Source organism: Talpa occidentalis, unplaced genomic scaffold (genome assembly GCF_014898055.3).
Source record: "Talpa occidentalis isolate TD23 unplaced genomic scaffold, MPIMG_talOcc4v2.1 talOcc4.14, whole genome shotgun sequence".
In the NCBI taxonomy this organism is placed as follows: domain Eukaryota; kingdom Metazoa; phylum Chordata; class Mammalia; order Eulipotyphla; family Talpidae; genus Talpa; species Talpa occidentalis.
This window is the reverse complement of record NW_023601433.1, coordinates 12,108,638-12,128,735: the sequence shown is the minus strand read 5'-3', so window position 1 is coordinate 12,128,735 and position 20,098 is coordinate 12,108,638. Positions and strand designations below refer to the sequence as shown.

At 52.0% G+C, this 20,098-nt stretch overlaps 1 protein-coding gene across 2 annotated transcripts in view; it reads right to left on the bottom strand.

The window, feature by feature from the left end:
- LRRK1 (leucine rich repeat kinase 1) overlaps nt 1-20,098 on the bottom strand; it is a 111,369-nt gene that overhangs the window by 23,299 nt on the left and 67,972 nt on the right. For both annotated transcript variants that reach the window (XM_037510080.2, XM_037510081.2), the window contains exons 11-21: nt 18,969-19,081; nt 17,503-17,579; nt 12,887-13,016; nt 12,172-12,284; nt 10,262-10,476; nt 7,422-7,586; nt 6,701-6,873; nt 5,621-5,741; nt 5,235-5,394; nt 3,770-4,046; nt 756-927 (exon numbers count right to left, since the gene is read on the bottom strand). In XM_037510080.2, the coding sequence (XP_037365977.1) occupies nt 756-927; nt 3,770-4,046; nt 5,235-5,394; nt 5,621-5,741; nt 6,701-6,873; nt 7,422-7,586; nt 10,262-10,476; nt 12,172-12,284; nt 12,887-13,016; nt 17,503-17,579; nt 18,969-19,081 (1,716 nt within the window). The remainder of the gene's footprint in view (nt 1-755; nt 928-3,769; nt 4,047-5,234; nt 5,395-5,620; nt 5,742-6,700; nt 6,874-7,421; nt 7,587-10,261; nt 10,477-12,171; nt 12,285-12,886; nt 13,017-17,502; nt 17,580-18,968; nt 19,082-20,098) is intronic.

Sequence of the window (20,098 nt, the reverse complement as noted above, 5' to 3'; positions counted from 1 at the left end):
GTTCCTGAGGTAATGGGCCTGGGGTGGTTCCCAAGAATTTGCATTTCTAACATAGTCTCAGGTGAGACTCATTTTGCTTTTCCAAGAACCCCATTTTTGAGAACCACCCCTCCAGAAAATTACTATTTCCATGGACTTGCCTTGCATGACATTAACACTGATGGACAGCTGGGACTCTTTCAATAACACCAGGCGAACCCCCAGAAAAGAACCCTTTGGGTTAGGTCTTTGTAGCTTCCAGACCAAGTTTCCGCTCCGCACCAGAGGTCCTTGATGGGACGGTAGAGTCACCTGGGAACTTTAAAAACTACTGATGCCTGGGAGCCATATCCAGATTCTGCTTTAGGGGTTGTGGGGCTACTCTGCATCCCCTGGTAGCTCCAGGCAAGTCTAGGCACAGCAGAGGGGTTCCAAGTCCAGGTTCTCCAAGCGTTGCCCCACCCCCGAGGGAAATGTCAGATGCGGAGTGGGTCCAAGCCATATGAGTTCTAACAAGTCCCACAGGGGACTTGGACGGAGGCTAAAGTTTAGAAACACCTCTCTAAAGGGGGGTATTCAGTCTAGGCCAGCAAGCTGCTGAATGGTTCCAATTCAACAGCACTGCCGGCGAAGGGCAGCAAAGGCGGCCATGCAGCGCTGCCTCTGAGTCCTAAGTGGGCAGGATGAGGATCTCCAGGCACCTCCCTCCCCTCAGGGCACAGGTAGAGGAACTTCCCTTGCATGCACCCCCCAGCCCCAGCAGAAACGGCAGCTACCTGGAGGTCCATCTCTGCCAAGCTGATTAGCATCCGGGCTATAAATCTTTGCCAGAAGCCAACAGGAACGAAGCTCATCTTAAATACCCGCTGAATGGTGTTGGCCGTGGGGTGCCGCATGCCGTGGGTGTCCAGGCCAGGCTTGGATGGAAGGAGATGTGGCAGGAGGTAGCTGAAACACAGAGAGGGGCGGCTGAACTGCGTGGACTGTGCTGGCCGCGGGCCTGATCCCCGACAGCCTGAGCCAGGGTCTGCGCTGCCCTCTGGCTCGGGCCGGGTCAAGGTCTCTGAGAGAGACTAGAAAGAGGCTAAGACATGAAAATGTGGTCGAAACACATCAGATGTAGCAAGTCTGTAAACTGCTGTGATTGGGGATTGATTCCAAATTAACTTTGGATAGTGAAGGAAAAACAAATACAGCTGCACAGTCCCAGGGACGGCGTAGATATCGGGGTCACAGCAACGTTTTTGGTCTCTGGAGCTCTTTATTGTCCTTGGCCAGTTGAGACAACACATGGCCTCAAGAGCTAGAATGAAGCTATTTGTGCGAAGGAGGATGTTGTACTGGAGATGCCGCACGTCGTAAAAGTGCTGAGTCACCTGTCAGTGCGCCAGGCACATCTGCGGTCATTTGAGAACCAAGGCAACTGCGAGGCCCCCCAGGAGCTGGCCTGAAAATGGCATCATGGGGGAGCCACGGGGCCCAGGGGCCGTGCCTCGGGGGTGCGCTTTTCTTCACGAAGGCTGTGCCTTCAGGCCTCCTAATCCTCAGATAGCACATAGAGTTTAGGTCCAGTAAGAGAGCTTCAGTGCTTCCTGGAAGAGGCCTCCCACTCCCAAACACTGTAAAGGAAAACTTCCTGACAGGTGCCAATTCTAGCCCTGTGTCCCGTGCACTCGCGTGCCCTCGCCGGCCACTGGCAGAGACGGGGATGCACGCACATGTGGACAGGGCTGTGCAGGGCAGCCCAGGGGTCTTTGCAGCCATCTCAGATCTCCAGCGGCAGGGCCTTTCTGACCACCCCTTTGACCTGCTTTTCTTTCTCCTGCAGGGGCTGGCTCTGCCACCCCCCCATTGCTCAGACTGTGGGGTCCCCTCAGATCCCTCCCCAGGGTGCCCGGCTGATGTCCCCACCTGAAAGTCATGCGAGTGCTCAAAGCAAGTGTAGGTTTGCCTTCAGGAGGGTCCAGATCCCTGAGGGTCTCCTAACCATGGGGAGGAGGCAGATTTCTGGCATGGCTGAAACCAGCTCTACAAGGAGCCTCCAAGGTGTGGGTGTGTCGGTTCAGAGATGGCTACAGTCGTGGACATCTAAGAAGCTCACAGCTCCAGGAGCCGCAACTCACCAAGGACATGAGCAGCTTGGACCTGCGCTAACACGGAAAATGCTTGGACATCAGGACTTTGCACACAGCCAGGCGTGAAATGTGGTCATGAATGCGTCAGGCGTAGCAAATTCGTCCGTAAACTGTGCTGTGACTGGGGAATTGCTTCAAGTTAACTTTGGATGGTGAAGGAAAAACAAATAGAGCTGCGCAGTCCCAGGGACAAGTAGCTATTGGGGTCAGAGAAACGCTGACGCTCGAACAACACAGGCTTGACCTACACAGGGCCACTAATATGATACCGAGATTTGTCTTTCTATGTGTGTGTTTTAAATTTATGGGTTCCACCCATCGTGGATGCGGGTTGATTGAATCCTCAGATACTGAAGCTGCAGATGCTGAAGCCGTGGGTGTGGGGCTGATAAGGGACTTGAGCATCCACAGATTTTGGTACCCACGGCGGGGGGTGTGTGCGAAACCAATCCTGTGGACATCAAGGGGTGACTGTAGTTAAGTTTTGGGGTGAAGATTAGGTACTCTAACCTCTATGTTGCAGAAAGGCACTTTACATGTGTGCACCCATTAGTCCTTATAATAACTATAATTCTAATAGGTAACAGCACCATTGCCATTTTACAGCTAAGAAAAGAAAGGCGGTGGGTCCTTGTGTGGGCATTTTGGTTTCACGTTTGAATCCACTGCACTGTTAGTCTCCATGAGGACTGGGCTTGGTGGGCTTTATTGTTTAATTGGGCATACATAATGTATAAGTGACTCGCTTTACCGAGTACTGACATCTCCTCCCGCTAACCTGCTGATAAAATTGCCAGAAAATGGCGCGATCTTGGGAATGTGAGCTCTTTTACATAGATTTTGAATTCCTGAACCACATAGATTTTGAATTCCTGAACCACATGGGTTTTGAATTCCTTTTTGGGGTTTCTTTTGTAGGACTCTGCTATGGCCTTCGTGGGGCTGGAGCAGCAAGACGGAGGTGCCATCCTACCACCAGACAGCAGAGCGGAAAGCTGGGCAGGGCCTCAGGCGCAGGTGGCTCCCAGGTGGTGGAGTCTGTGCTGATGGAATCTCTGTGCCAGGAGCACAGGGTCCAGGCCAGCACCCCTGGAGTCTCCTGTGGTCATCCTGGGGAGCTCTAGGGCTAGCATGTTCTACACCAGGCGCAGGGGAAAGTCTGTGGATTTGGGGTCCTGGCTGCTGCCATGTCGCCAACACTAGCTTCAGAGCCAGAGGGGCTGAAACTGAGGTGAGGACAAAGAGGCCCTGAGAGCTGAGCTGGTTTAGATGGAACCATCACTAGCTGGGGCCCACATGTTCCCCACCCTAGGCCCTGCCCACCCTGCATTTTGAAGCTGGGCTGTGTAATTAGCATGCACAGTTTTTTATTCACTGAATAACCAACCAATCATTGCCCCCAAATGTGAACTCATTCAATGCTGTTTTAAGTGCTAGTCTTATATGGTTTTTCCTTTTCGGTCAGGGGCTTTCTTTGACTCCCCTGAAGAGAGAAGCCATGGCACAAAAGGGAGCAGCCGGCTGTACACAGTGTTCCCGCTAACCCAGGTCCAAGAGGCAGGCCCATTCCTGGAACTCTTATCCAAACCACCAGGGCCCCAGCCCCAACTCCTTCCTCCAGGGAGCAGCCTGCACAGCCTGGGCTGTGGCCTCACCTGTCATTGGCGACGGGCAGGGCGATCTCAAACTTGGCCAGGAACTGGAAGTATTGCTCTTCTCTCTGCTGCGTGAAGCCTGTCCCCACCAGCAGCAGCCTGAGGTCCTCCGCCCGGATCACCCCATTCTTGGCCACTGACCGGGAGCTCTTAATGTTGAAGATCCTCTGCAGACACTCGGACAACCAGATGGGGTCGAGAAAGTAGAGGTTCCTTAGGCCGTGGCTGGTGTCAGGGAAGTGCAACAGGGCGCCGGTCTCTATGAGGAAGCTGATGGCTGCCCAAGGAAGGTGAAGAGGGGGCAGCGTCAGACAAGGGGACTCTGGGGGACTCACTCCCAAGGATACAAAGGGGTGGGATGCAAGTTCTTCCCAGGAAGCCACCGGCACTTCCAGTGCACAGGGATCTTCAGCCCAATCTGACACAGTCCCCTGGTGGCACCAGGTAACTGGCCAACGTATTGCTCTGACAGTCAGGGAGCTACAGCTGTTCCCCATTATTCATGTCTTTGCATATTCATTTGGATGCTAAAATGTATCTGTAACCCCAAAACCAGTATGTGCCATGCCTGTGTGCAGTGAAGCTCTGCAGGTGCAGAGCGGCAGAGGTCAGGCAAGGAGCTCTCTGTCCTCTGTTTCCAGCCTCACGCTGTAAACATGTTAGATCAAATGTTTTGTATTTCTGTGCTTTGGGTTGGTGAAATCACTGTGTAGAATGCCCCCCAAGCACAGCGCTGGAGTGCATTCTGGCGGCCCTACGCCCGGGAAGGCTTTGTGCCTTATACGTGCAGGCAGCTTGGCTCAGAGGACAGTGCCGGGGCTGTGGGGACAGTGCTCATTGGCTGAGTATCAAACAAGGCGTCTTTAAGCAGGAGGACCCCTGCAACAAGGCTGCATGCGGACAAGAGGATGGAATGGGGTGAGCAGAGCTGGCAGAAGCCTCGCCCTCTACAGCTGATCCTTCAACAACACAGGTTTGCACTGTGGGGGTCAAATTCTAGGCAGATTTTTTCTACCTGCAGATCTTGCATTCATGGATTCAGCCAATTGAGGAAGCCAGCTCACTGAATCCACGGGTGTGAACCCCATCAATACAGGGGGCTTGACTGGAAAGGACTTGAGTATCAGAGTGGAATCTGGGGTGTGTGTGTGTGTGTGTGTGTGTGTGTGTCCTGCAACCAATCTCCCTTGAAGACCAAGAGATGACTGTAGTTATGTTTTGGGGCATCAAAAGTTATACTTGGATTTTTATCTGTGTCGGGGGCTTGGGGAGAGGGTGTCTACCCCCCATGTTGTTCAAGGATGAGCTGTTTTTCCTTTGGCATTCATTAATTCAGGGTTTGCAGAAACCAGTGGGCGCTGACCTGACTCCACCTTCCCTGGGGCTCTGCTCCTCTGCCCAGCCTCCCCTGGGGGCCCTGCCTGCACCCACTGGTGTGCCCCTGGGCCCCCTCCTGCCCACTTACCAGACTGGAGATCCTCGTAGTCTTTGATGTCATTGTCTGGTGTCTGCTCCACCAGCTGTTCCAGCTGCCTGTCTGTCAGGTACTGCACATCGTCTTCCAGGCTTCGGCGCTGCTGCTCTGCCAGCACGGCCTCCTGGAGGCTCAGGTAGCTCCTGGGGATCTAGGGGTGGGAGATGGGGGCTCACTCATTGCCTTCCTGAGCAGGGGGACCATTTTCAATCACTTCCCCACCTTTTCTCTTCCCCCAAGAAACTGCTTATACCGGGACCGCTGAGCCTGAAGAAATAATGAATGTGTTTTATGGCACGGAAAGAGGGTGCCTTGGGTTCCCCAACAGGTGAGAAGCAGCCTCCTGCCCCAGTCTCAACAGTGAGCGAGGTACCCACCAGCCTCCCTGCCAGTCGCTGGCAGCCGATGGTGCTGCCCACGTCCTTCATGTTGCACGTGACGTGGAAGATCAGCTGCCGCAGCCCTTCCTGGCCCTCCAGGCTCTTGCAGGAGAGCTCGCTGTGCATGCAACAAACACAGGGTCAACCAGGTGCCTCATCGCGCCACCCTCTGACAAGCACTGGATCGTCTCTTCCTGCGTTTCGTCCCCAACACTGGCAAGTTGAGGGAACTTGGGAAAGGTGGACACAGAAGATCCTGGAGATCTTACTTGCTGCCCAGTACTGTGCTGGGAACTTCTCTCAAGATGCTTGTATCTGCTTCCCAGTGTGCCCGTTTTACAGAGCAGGGAGGTGAGGCACACAGGTACAAGGGGACACCACCCCCACCCCAGGTCACAAGTTGGGAAGGAATCAGAGCCAGCGCCACCATTATCACAGAGCCCAGGGGACACGCTCAGGATACAGCAGGAATTCCTTATGTGCTGGGTGGAGGTGTCCCAGGCTGGCCCGTGCACCAGCTTCCTGCCTACACCCCACCAGGTGCAGCTGCAGCTACACACCATGTTGCCACCAGGGGGCCTCGGTTTCTTCATCTGCAGACTGGGCACAAGACTGCACCAGGTGCAGAGCTGTCCTGAGAGCCCAAGGACAGGAGGTGGGAGACAGGACAGGCCCAGAGGGCTGGTCCCACCTGCACCAGCCCAACCTGTCTCCCCGCCACAGTGTTCTTCCCCCGATCCCTCGAGGACCACTTAGACCCGGTGTAGTCAGGGACCACCCAGGGTCAGTTCTACCTAGAGAACAGTGAGCGAGGACCCTGAGGGCTGGGGCACAGTTTGCAGTGTCTGGTCCCATGGGGGCTCGGCGTGTGGGGTGGAGGGACACCCAAAAGGTAGCACAGAGAAGGTCTCCTCGTCCTCACTTAGGGCAGATCTAATCTGGGGGCCCAGTTGCCACCCTTTGCACTTGAAGGGACCCAGAGGGTTCTGGCTCCTGGATTAGGGACCATGCATGTGTCGCCAGAAAGACAGACAAGCGAGGGAGGCAGGAGTGAGCAGGAGGCCCCAGGACACTCACTGTAAGTGTTTGAAAGTGATGTCGGGAAAGCCGGTGGCCCTGGACCCCGATGGCGAGCGGCAGAGCGCCAGCACGTAGGCCCGCAAGGTCGCGATTCTCTCCACACGGAATTTGGTTTCGATCAAGTCCAGATGTGTTCCTACCACCAGCACCACAGCGTTCGGGGCCTTGGCCTGTAAGAGAACATGATGCTGAGCCCCAGCTCCCTCCCCTGGAGTGAAGGATGGGAACCAGCTCCCACAGGCGCAAGAAAGACAACCCTGGGGGCTGAGCTCTGGCCCAGTGTGCACCGAAGCCAGTTATGTACCCCAGGCCGGTTATGCACCGAGTGGCATCTCCCTGACTCCTTCCTGGATTCTGATCCCTTTAGACAGTGGGGCAGCTAACCAGGACATGACCTGCGTCCAGGCCCAAATCACCTTTATACTTGGGTGGGGAGCTATGCTCCCCGTTTTGTGTCCAAGAGCTGGGAAGAGGCTCTTAAATTTAAGGTAGAAGAAAATTGCAGGAGCACCACTGACTGTCTGGCCTAGGGGGAGTTTAAATGCTTCACTGTGACCTATGATTCTAGGACCTTCTGTGAAAGCCTCCCCACTCCCTCCCACATACACCAAATGCAAGGCATTTCTTTCTAACAGTTTCTTTTTTTCTCATTAAGGAGGAGTGGCTGGACCTCTGGGATACTCTAAGGACAGAGAACTGAAGGGCTGGGGCCCCTCACCTCGATATTCAACAGCCAGAACTGGAGGTTGGCCACGGCCTCTTCCCCCAGTGCCAGGTTCCAGACCACCACGTACAGGGCCTTGTCCGTGAAGAAGCACTGGTTGACCGTGGCCATGCTGGCGGGGCCGCCGATGTCCCAGACGTTGAATTCCACAGACTCAACCTACTTGAACAGCAAGGCAGCGAGAGGGAGGCTTTTAGAAACCAATGTTCTACTAAAACAGATGAGTCCCCAAAACAGATGAGTGGATCACGATGTGGTCTATAAACACAGTGGAATACTACTCAGCAATCAAAAAGATAAACTCATGCCATTTGCAGCAACATGGAGCTGAAAGGGATGGTGCTCAGTGAAATAAGCCAGATGGAAAAAGAACTATCAGATGGTTTCACTTACAGGTGAAATATAGGGAAACTGAACAAAGTGTCAGGAAAATGACAAAACTTGTAAGGTGACCATATATCTGAGGCACGCAGCGGGGGAGGGACAGAGAGAGGGATCAGAACAGGGGAAGGGAGAGCACAAGGGACTGTGGTGATGGTTCACGGGAGACAGGGTGGTGGGGGAACTACAGGGCTACACTGAAGGGGGAAATCAAATATTATCCAAAAATTAACAAAGATGTAAGAAAATAAATGTATCTAATAATTTACAAAAAATTAAAGCTGGAGATGTAAGAAAGTGTTCTATTCTAGCTAATTCTATTGCCATGAGTAATAAAGTTCTTTGTCTCTGTAAAACAAAAAAAAGAAACCAAGGTTCTAGTCGATTGGATCCGGCCAGTGGGTCACTGTGAGTGCTCCACTTGGGGCCCCAGAGACACAAAAAGCTGGCCCACCCCGCTGTTTATTTCAAGGACCAGTGAGAAGGGAAGGAAAGGGCCCCATGGGCCTGGGGGCTTCTGGGGGCTTCTATCTACTGCTGATCCTGGAGCAGGAGGCCAGGCCCACGGGGAAGGCCTCCTCCCTCTGTGTCTGTGCCTCACTGCAGGGCCTGGTCCTGCCTCCGTCTGCCTGGCACTGACATCAGCACTTATGTCGCTCCCAGTTCCTTGTCATGTGGGGGCCCAGCCAAGGAGACTGGCCTCCGAGTCCTGCGGGTCAGAGGGCAGCCCCCACCAAGGAGGATGGGAGCTGGCCCTGCCTCGGGAATCCAACAAAAGCTTAGCTGTTGGGCTGCCGGGAAAGACTGTGTCAACTGTGGTTTCTCTCTTATTCTATGAGGTAAGAGTCTGGCCCAGGAGGCTAAGGCCACAGTTTTCTAGCAAAGAACTGTTTCCACGATGTTGCATCTTGGCCTCTGAGACACAGCCTGTTGAGGAGCTTTTGTGTAAAGATGAGGAAAGACAGCTGTTCTCCACTGGCTGAGGGCCCAGCCACACCAGGAGCCACAGGCGGGCTCAGGCTTCCCTAGATCAGGTGGTTGGGCTTCAGGGAAAGGTGGGGAGACTTTAAAGATGGCAGGAAAGAAGTGGGGGGTGCAGGAAAAGAAGAGTGGAAACATTGATTCATCCCTCAGGTACTGGGCAACTGTTTGCTAAAGCACACCTAGGAGAAAGTGGCTTCGAATAAGCGTTTTTTCTTTTCTTTTCTTTATTTTTTAAAGATTTATTTATTTTATTTATACAAGCACTGGGTACAGGTAGAAGCGTGGGAGGGTGAGAGGATTCATCAGAGCCAGAGTGGGGAGCAGAACAGGCAGACTGACGAAATACACTGCTAAGGGGAGCAGCGGGCATGTCAAGAGAGGTCTGTGCGCCATGCGGGACCCTCACCCGGTGGCCGGGGATTGAACCGGCGCTGCAAAGGCTGTGGGCAGCTTCGCAGCCCAGCACTCAACCGCTGCGCTACCAGAGAAGGCCCCGTTTTTTCTTTTAAAAGGAGAGAACCCTGAAGTTTTGGTTACTTCAGAGAAATTTTGGACACAGTTGAGCTAGATTTACTCCTGGGGTGCTCTGGGATATTGGCTGGTAGTGATTATTTTACTGTTCTGGTCCCAGAAGACAGCCCCATTCTTCAGCGGGACCGGTTTCTGGTTACATACGGGTTAGAACATACATTCAGCTTTAATGGCTAATTACTTGAACTGGATTTCCCTGATTTGGCAAGCGTCTAGTGGCATGGGGCTGGGGGAGGGGGGCGGGGAACCAGCCCCTCTGGCCTCAAGGCCCCTTGGGTTTCCCTAATCCGACAGCTTCCACACCTGGTTCCCTGCACGGCTGCGTGTGAGCACAAACATGGCGCAGTCAGGGAGGTGTTGGGCTGTGTTCTTCCCTGCCCAACGGCCCTGACTTTGTTCCAACCCCAATAGTTCACAGGCCCTTCACTCCTGCTTAAGGAAAAGACACATTTCCTGTTCACTTGTCAATAGTGACTGGAATGTTCACCAAAGGATTCCCTGTAAACACGGCTTTAGGAATTAGACTTGTCACAGCTTCGGGTGAAAGGGAGTATGAGGAGGGCAGGGCCTTTATTCCAGGGAGGATTTCTCAGCCCCCACGTGGGGGCGGGGAGCAGGCATAGGTGTGCTTTAGCGACAGGTAATTCCTTTCCAGTCCTGGGGGGCAACCCTACCCCAGACCATTTGAATAAGAATCTTTAGGGCCAGGGTTTAAGAGGTCATCAAGGAATCTAGAGACAGAGCTGAGGAGCACTGCTGGAGCCTCCAGTGAGCCGTGACAGAAAACTACAAGGTCACGTTAAGTTTCAGCCGCCCTTGGCTGGTTGAAACAGCACCCAGACCCTGCAACCAGCCTGGCTGAGAAAACCCGGACTCTCCAGAGAGGAGGGAGGAAGGGCCCCGGGGAGCGCCCCTACCCTTGGGACTGTGCGCCCCACCTTAGCTCTCGAGCCAGCCGGCCTCTGGAGCTCCCACTTGGTTGTCCTGATGGTGGCCTCGCCATGGGCCGCCTGGGGCGCCCGCCCCGTCTGCAGGATGTCCAGGAGGGTGGACTTGCCCTGGCGCGGAGGCCCCACGATGATCATCTTCATTAGCTTGCACTTCTCCGCCTTCCGCAGCTGGGCACGCAGGTAGGACAGCACGGCCTTGGGGCCTGCGTGAGAGCATGGGGAGGGGAAGCAGCTGCTATAGGGACAGACAGACCAGACAAAGACAGCTCACGCCCTAGGGAGACAGACCCTGCCCTGAAGGGACAGCTTCTGTGTGTTCTGAGAGGGGGTGGGGAGGGAGTGATGGGGAGGTGAGGAATCAGGCCTGGGGAGGGAAGTCAAAGCAAGAGCCAACGATGACATCCGTGCCACCTGGGAGGTCACAGTCTCCCCACAAGGTCAATGGCAACACAGCAGACACTTGAACAAGTTCCCTCATATGTGGGTTTAAAAACGTAACTACAGGGTCTCCCTGGTGGCGCAAGGGGTTAAGCACAGCACTATGAAGCTATCCACAGCCTCTGCACCATGAGTTCTAGCCCCAGCCAGGGAGCTGCCCACATGGCACAGCAGACCTCTCCTGACTCGCCTGCTGCTCCCCTCAGCAGTGTGTTTCAGTCAGTCTGCCTGTTCTGCTCCCCACTCTGTCTCTGGTGAATCCTCTCACCCCCTACACCTCTGGCTTGTACCCCAGTTCTTGTATGCATAAATAAATAAATCTTTAAAAAAAAATAAAAAAGTAACTACATTGTAAAATTGTTTGGAGATTGGCAACCATCTGAAAAAACTCCCAGAGGGATGGCATAGTCCACAAATACTGAAAAAATTAAGAGTTAAGTATGTTGTGAATACTCGATTATGAATATGACTATTACTGTCATAAAAACGGTGTAATGAGTCCGTGTGCAGACTCAGCAACGTGAAGCATCCCTAGTGATGACACCAGGCGACTGTAAATCAATCATCAATGAAGTTGTCACCAATGAATGAATCTTAAACCTGTAAGGATATGCAAGTTTCTCTTTCATATTATCGCTTCACGTTTGATGTCCAGTGTTAGTCACACGACAGTGTTTTGTATCATGCGAGATATATTGACGCAACTGCTAAGACTTCTCATGTTGTAAACAGAAGATGTAAACTAATTACAGTAAGATAAATACTGTCTGGTGCTGGAGATGTACTGAAAAAAATGTTTTTCCTCATGTCTTTCTCAATAACATTTTCTTTTCTTCAGCTTACTTCATAAGAACATAGCCTATCATGTGTGTAACAAAGTATGTGCTCACTGACTGCCATCAGTAAGGCCTGTTGGCAACAGCGGGATGTTAGCATTAAGTTTTGGGGAAGTTAAGAGTTATCCATGGAGGGGCCTCCCTGGTGGCGCAAGGGGTTGTCTCAGCACTATGAAGCTATTGGCAGCCTCTGCAGCACAGGTTTGATCCCCCGCCAGGGAGCTACCCACATGGCGCAGCAGACCTCTCCCGCCTCGCCTGCTGCTCCCTCAGCAGTGTATTTCAGTCAGTCTGCCTGTTCTGTTCCCTGCACTGTATCTGGTGAATCCTCTCATCCCCGCTTCTTTGGCCTGTACCCCTGTTCTTGTATGCATAAATAAATAAATCTTTAAAAAAAAGAAAGAATTATACATGGACTTTCGACCGTGTGGGATTCAGTGCCTTAACGCCCATCTTGTTTCAGGGTCAACTGTATGAAGGTTCTCAGCAACTATTACTCTGGGATGTTTAGCAAATTCCCAAACACAAGTGCTGGGGCTGTGCTCCAGGGGTCACCCTGCTATTTCTGCCCCGGTCCCTGACGGCTGGGTTGGGGCCTCCCCACAGGCGGCACTAAGGACCTACCTTCTTTTCTGATCTCCGTGGGAACGTTGCTGATGTTCAGGTCTTCAGTGTCCAGCTGCCACAGGTTGCCCAGCTGCCCCAGCTCGGAAGGGAGCTCTCGTAGGCCAGGATTACTGCGGGGGCACGATCACCAGGACAGAACACAGACACACACACACACACACACACACACACACACACACACGAGCCTGTCAGCCTCTGGGACCTGCTGGGGTTACCAACAGTCTGCAGGCCAAGCCTGAGTTCAACACCTCATTTAAACAGTAATTGCAAAGCCTCCCTGGAAGCAGCGGTGCATTAGCTCTGTCCTCCACATGTGCCCAGGGCTTAGAACTGGACCTCCCCCCCACAACTTCCTGTCTCCTGAACTAATCACACGACCATGAAGGGGATCACCAGCTCCTCTGGGAAAGGTGATGTCGCCTAAATTGCATCTTCCCCAACTGCTGCACACTGTCTGAGACCCAACCCCGCTGCGGGAGCTCAGTGAAGGATGAGTCCAGCCATTCTCGTCACTGAGAGAAGCAGGAAAACCGGCATCACTGCAGTAGAACCCCAGTACCTGCCTCTGACGAAACCCAGTTCTGAAAACCCCACTGCTGCCTCCTGGTAAGCAGGTGGCTTCCTTCTCCCTGGCTGCGTCCCGGGTGCTTTACAAGATGACGCGCTGCCCTCCCTCGCGAGGGCCACTGCGGCTGCTCTGGCTGGTACTCACTTTCCCAAGTAGAGTTCTGACAAGTTCTTCAGGAGGCAAACCGAGGGCGGGACAGCGTCCAGGTGATTGTCGTTCAGGCAAAGGACTTCCAAAGAGTCACTTAAAAAGGTTGGAAATTCCAGCACACACACTGCAACGAAAGGACAAAGACATTAGACACAAACGCTGGCCCATCCCAGCATGAAGGCCGGGGCTGGTGGGCCAGGCTCGCAGAACAGGAGGCTCATCTCATCCACCTGGGGACTGGGCCCTCCAGATACACAGGACAGCGGTGTCCCCGGGGTGGGGGAGACGAGCAGTGGCGAGCACAAAGCACAGAGCGATGGGTGAACTGAAAAACGAAGGAACGGAATCAGGAGACTAGAAGGCTTGATCTGCAGGTGTGTGCAAACACACCTCCATGCACGTGTGCGTGTTACCTGTGTGCACATGTCAGAATGCACACACATGGGCCTACATGTTAACCTGATATTATACACACCATGCGTGCATGTAACATGATACAAGCGTGTGCACACATGTACACGTTACCATGCATGTCAGACACAAGACACTGTCACCAGGCACACATGACATTTCAGAGCTGTCTCTGGGGAAGGGAATTAGCAGGATGTTGACTCTCTGTTCTAGACCCTCTGGAACGGTTCAAAATTTTTGTTTGCCAAGTGCATGCATTACTTCTTCAACTAAAAAAGGCAGCAACTAAAAAATAATATGGTTTGGTTTTTATGTTTCCACACGCTTCCTGGGACAGCATCCTCTGAAAAGCAAGCCAACTCTCCGGTATTAAATTATTTCATTCATTAGGCTAATTACGAGATGACCATTACATACGCGTTAAACCTGCTGTTTCTGCAGTGCCCGAGTGTGAGCCCGGAGAAAGAATGTGCCTGATGGTTGGAAGCTGGTGGATGGGAATGGGAGCAGAATCTCTGAGAAGGCGCATCCTCCCTCCCAGGGCCGGTGGGGAGGGGGCAGGAGTGCCTCAGTGGGGAATATTTGAGATAAAATGTCCCCTTGAGGATCATGCTCAGCGAAATAAGCCAAAAAGAAAAAGAAAAATACCGGATGGTCTCACTCATAGCAGGAATCTAGAAAACTTAAATAAGGGACCAGGAAAATGAATATAAGAAATTGAAAATCAAAATCAACAAAAAACTATGAACCAGAGACACTTTTTGGGGGGTGGGGGGCGGGAGGGGGGGGATTGGGGTCAGATTGGGGCGTTTGCAATTGTATGGGGGAATATAAAAATAAAATTTAAGATTAAAAAAAAAAAAAATGTCCCCTTGAAGTCCCCCCTGCCAGTTCTCACCAGCACTGAGATGGAGAAGACAGGGTTCTTTCTTGAGCTGAAACGACATTCCTCTGCCCTTGATCCCACCACCCCTCCAAGTTCTGGCTTCCCCCCATCCACAGAGCTGCAGTGTCAATGGCAATGTGTTAACCTGGTCCAGAGAAAGCTCAGCGAGAGAGGGTAACAGAATACTGAAGCCGAGGCCTGGATGATGCGCCGGGCCAGCTGCCACGTGAAAGGACTCCAGGCAGAGGCCCCAGTGGAAATGGAGGGGCAACCAACTCTTAAAGATGGCTTTGTGGGCCTCCCTGGTGGCGCAGGTGGTTGAGCGCCCCACTGTGAAGCTGTCCGCAGTCTCTGCAGCGCAGGTTCGATTCCCGGCCCACCAGGGAGAATCCCACATGGTGCAGCAGACCTCTCCTGCCTTGCCCGCTGCTCCCCTCAGCAGTGTGTTGCGTCAGTCTGCCTGTTCTGTTCCCCACTGTGTCTCTGGTGAATCCGCTCACCCTCCCACGCATCTGGCCTGTACCCCGGTTCTTGTATTAAAAATAAATAAATCTTTAAAAAAAAAAGATGGCTTGCACTTGACCTTGTTCCCTAAGAAAAGGTTCAAAAAGATTCCTTATTTTATTCCCCAATGTAAAGGAACGGCCAACTTTAGCAAACCCTAATTCACATTTAAAGAACATTGACAAGAATGGCTCAGATTCTTCCAGAGAGCACCTGAGAGGATCTCTGTTCTTCCTAACAGGGTGACTGTTTCCTGAGCCTCTATTCAATGACGGCTGGGAGAAACAAGAGAGACTGCTGTCAGCTGGGCGACCTGTCACACGCCCTCTGGCCCTGTCCCAAGACTCTGGAATGGGGGCCAGGTGGGAGCCCAGTGTGAGGTATTTACGGACTGTAAGTATTTGTTCAAAACTTATTTATGACTCTGCTGGTCTGAATTTTACCGTAAAAATGTTCATCCAAATTATTTTTGGACAAGGCCACTGCACAAATAAGACTATTTGAATGCACATAGGTCAACTTGGAATTTTACTGTCCATCTGCAAACAAGTTATCTTTTATAGGTGAGTCCTTCCCTGAGGGTCTGTGGCCCAGAGACAATCACCTCCCTGAGGTAAAGGGTGAGAAGGAGCCTCCTTCTTTTCACCTGGGTGTGGGCCTCAACTTTCTGGATGAAATTAAAGAAATCAGGAGGCCCTTGTCATGTGCCAACGTCAGGATCCATGTCTGCCAGGGAAATTCCCAGGGGGTGGACTCCTCAGCGAGCCCCAGACCTGCTGCTGGGGGCCCCAGCTAAGGCATGTTCTAGAACACTCGTCCACACCCCCATCTTGATTTCCATGCGTAAGTTCTTGTGCTCTGGGGTTTTCATGAGGGGAGTGGCTGGTCCAGCTGCCTCTTGGGCCACCTCCCCTGCACTTCAGCTAGGTCCCCAGGGAGACCCAGGCCAGGAACACTTCACACCCACCATCCCCTTTAGGCCTCAACAAGAAGAAGGTGTTTGTTTCTGCTTCCTTCCAAGGGAGAGCCCTATGTCTGCACTCAATTTCCAAAGTCTGAAGGCCCTTGGTTTTAAAAAGGATCAGTTATGAAATTCCTAATAGCTTTTCCCTGTGAGGGTGGTTCAGGCCCTTTCATCTGCTTCTTGGCCAGATGAATGAACTCCGTTCCTGTGAACGGTTCATAGCCATTGCTATGAAGTTGCTTTTTTTTTTTTTTTTTTTTTTGGCCTATTGTGTTGTCTTTTTTTTTTTTAAACCAATTTGTAAGCAGTCTCTGTGTATTAGGGACTTATGCCAATGTATGTTGCAACAATTTGTGTTGCAAATACTTCTTGCTGGTCTGTTTGCATCATGACTTGTTATGGTGCCTTTGACTGAACAAAGCTTTTCAATTTTTGCAAAGCCCAAGATTTTGATCTTTTACAAAATGACTTCTGGATTTCCCACTTAGCTTTTTCAAAGGTCTCTGTCAGTTCCAGATCATACATATGTTTTTGTAAATGTTATTTGCCTCTTTTTCCCTTTACATTTAAGTCTGCTATCAACATGGAAATCTCTGGAATTACAGGTAGGGCATCTAGCACATGTTCTTCCCCTTCTAGCTTCCTAGGTCATTATACCAACACTATTTACTAAACCAAAAATTTTTTCCCACTGAATTAAAATGCTGTTTTTGCTATATATCAAGTTCCTATATCTGTGCAGGTCTATTTTGGGACTGATCTGTCCACTGATGAGTTATTTTTTTTCAATCATATGTAAATACACATTGTCATACATGGCTGACATAAATGCCCATCACATGTAACCCAAATAATAGCTCACCAGAATGTGCACTAAATGGACATTTAATTCACCACCTGCAAGTGTGCCTTGGCCTCTGTAGCATTTCTCATCCCTACCTCACACCACCTGTTCCTAAAGAGTACTTGTCCAGATAGATCTAGAAAGCTGAAGAATATTATATTACATTTTCGGCAATCTAAATCTTGGTTCCTGTTTTACGATACAGCATCCTGAGGGATATTTCTGAGCGCAGTTTGTTTTATAAATGTTAACTTCCAGTTTAAAAGGATGTTTGTTGTTGAATGGGGGAGGGAGGGTGTCTGCTACTCTCCTGTACCTCACCAACAATAACAATCAAGAACTTGTTTTCCTAGAAACAGTCTCGCTCAAACTAGCCTTGTGTGACCAGGACAGCTACTCCAGGCCAACTTATATTTCTGAAGAGTTTGAGGGAACACCCAAAGCCCCTTCAGAAGCAGCCTAGCTAGGGCAGCTGTGGGGCCACGGGAAGCTGGGTGCCCGATCACAAGATCAGCAGAGTGGCAAGGACTTCACAGTACTGCTCCCCCACCCCCTGTCCCGGTGCTGGAGTCCCACAGTGCTGCTGGACCTTCCGCCAGGTCATCCGGGGCCAGCCAGTATGGCCTCTCCTCCGGTTCTTATGTCGAAGCTTGAACCCCTATGAATGGTAGTAAGAGATGGAGACTTGGGAGGTGCTTAGGTCTAAATGAGGTCCTGGGGGTGGCCCCCGTGACGGCTCTCCTCTGTAAGGTGTCTGGGGTGATGTGCTCACACAGCATCCACGCAGCGGCTTCTCTCTTCTCTGACAGCAAACAGGACAGAGGGTTTCTGGATACTTGCAAGCCACACGTGGGGCAAGAACAACAGGCACAATTCACTTCCAGGGTTTTTCAGTTCATCACGGACACCTCTGGCATCCCCACCCAGCACTGCAGGGGAAAGTTCTTGGGGTGCAGCAGGGAACACCCAGCCAGCTGTCTCATTCCCCAGAGACAACTCACCTGTCTCAGTCCCGGAGCGCTGCCGCCCTCTGGTGGTGAAAAATGAAATACGTTTTGTTTTAAGTCCATCTTCATTTCTGTAGGCGAAACAAGGACAACATTTGAGGAAAGCGTGACAAGACATTTCTATTTCAGCTGTGACTACATAATGCCAACACTTGCAGAGAGAAGGGAGAAAATTCCATTTGCCTCCGATGCTCCTTCCAGCTTACATGTAAGCATCAACAGCTCCCGCCTGCCAACTGGACCCTTGTGCTCAGAAATCTTTTGGGGAAAAGCATTTGGAGAATATGATCTGACTCCAGCATGACTGGTGGTTTCTATTCTTGAGTGTTACCACTTCAGGCAGGTGGGAGCTTTCCCATGCCTGGCAGGAATGCCCATGCCAGTGGCAGTTCTATTTATGCTGCTGAGGGGTGCTGAGTTCCTTTTGGGGTGTCAGTTCTACTGAGATACTTACTGGCCCTCAGCAGGGGAACCAGGCAGGCTGGGCCACCCAAGGGCCATCTAGGCTCATGCCCAGATTTTCACCTTTTATTAGAAGGCTTGGGGGGTACTTTTTAAAAAAAATATTTATTTATTTATTTGTGCAAGAACCAGGGTACAGGCCAGATGCACAGGAGGGTGAGAGGATCCACCAGAGACAGAGTGGGGAACAGAACAGGCAGACTGATGAAATACACTGCTGAGGGGAGCAGCGGGCACGGCAGGAGAGGTCTGCTTCGCCATGTGGGACCCTCACCGGCTGGCCAGGATTGAACCCGCATTGCAGAGGCTGCGGGCAGCTTCACAGCACTGCACTCAACTGCCTGCGCCACCAGGGGAGGCCCTTGGAGGGGGAGGGGTTTTTTTCATCCAATCTATATACATACATATTTTATCCAAGCTATATACATTTATCCAATATATATACATTTATCCCATCACTATATACATTAGTGATTGGCAAAAACTTTTAAACAGAATGACAGGTTAGGTTGAAGGGAGAAGATTCATCCAGAACCTTTAAAAATTAGAAAGTTGGAGAATATGACTACAAACTACAAATTCATGGGTTGAAGACCTAGCCTGCAGTGCCTGGGATCTAACTATATTTGGAGATAAGATCTTTGATAGGCAATTAAGTTAACATGAGGTCATGAGGGTGGGCCCCAATCCAATCCGACTGGTGTCCTTATAAGAGGAGATTAGGACTCAACAAGCACAGAGGCGAGACCACGTGAGGACAGAGGGCCAGGGCGCATCTCTGAGCCAAGCCCAGTGAAATCCAGCCTTGTCCCCAAATCCATCTCAGACTTCCAGCCTCCAGAACTTCAGGGAAAGGAATGTCTGCCATCTAACCCCTCACCCCTGGCACTTTGTATCAGCCCCAGCAAACCAACAAAGATGCCATCTCGAGGGCCTGCTCAACAGCAGTTACACACACAGTTTAGAACCTGCCAGGGACAAAGAGACCCCTTGCTTACTTGCCAAATTGGTTTCTGGAGAGATCCAGGGTTTTGAGCTGTTTGCAGGTCCACTTCTCCGGAGGTGGCAGTACCATCAGCTGGTTCCCCTGTAACCTCAAGAATAAGAGTGCCTGCGGGGGTGAGGGTGGGGGTAGGAGAGATAAAGATGCTGTCAAATACGAAAGGGCAGGAGACACTCGGGGCAAAGTTAGTGGCCTGAGAAGGTGTAGCCAAAGACAGAACCAATTCAGCTTCACAAGGATTCCAGGTGTGTGGGGCTCTAGGGCCTCTTAAAACTCATGAAGTTATACCAAACAGAGCAGACAGGACCATCTGTGGATGCTCGAGCCCCCGAGTCAACGGAAGGCAGTTGTTCTAGAATAAAGGGAGTTCAAGCACTTTGCAGAGCTGAGGCTTCTGAAAGGTGATGATTCTGAAAGTCCAGGGGCAGGTGTTGCTAGGGGAGGGGCACAGTATAAAGCTGCAGGGGGTCACCTCCCAAGACCTCCAGGGACTGGCCCAGGTTTGGCAGGACCCAGCAGGTGGCAGCAGTCAGGCAGAGGGCGGCCACCCAGTAGCACCATCTGCTGGCCGACAACCTGGTTGTCCCCCACCAGTTCACCCACCCTGGGAAGGCCCGGTGGGTGATCCTGTCATGAGGGGGACAAGGCTGAGCCCTGGGCTTGTAACAGGGTTCACTTTAAGGGGCGAACAGGGCTGTGACCTCTTGATATCATCATGGGACACTGCCTGTCCAGTCCACAAGGGGTAGCTCTGGAGGACAGACAGGCTGCCCCACTTTAAACTCCTTCTCCTCCCTGAGGAAGGGGTCTACATCACCTCCCATCATCAGAGCCAGGGTGGTGGCTCACCCACCTAGTGTCCAGTGGGGCCTACATATGCGAGGCTCCAGGACTGGTGCTTGGAGGGCCTCCCGGTCACCCCACCTGGAGGAAGGGCTCAGCATCTAATGGGCTCTGTGGGCTGAGCAGCGGGTCCTGGATGAGGGTCTTCCCCTTCTTTTGCTGCTGTGGGCACCGGGAGGCCAAGTGTGCAGATGTCGGGGTGAATTCGAAGGAGAAGGCTCAGAAAAGGGGATGACAGGGGTTGCCCGGGGACAGGGCTGGTGGAGGGCGTGAGCCCACAGC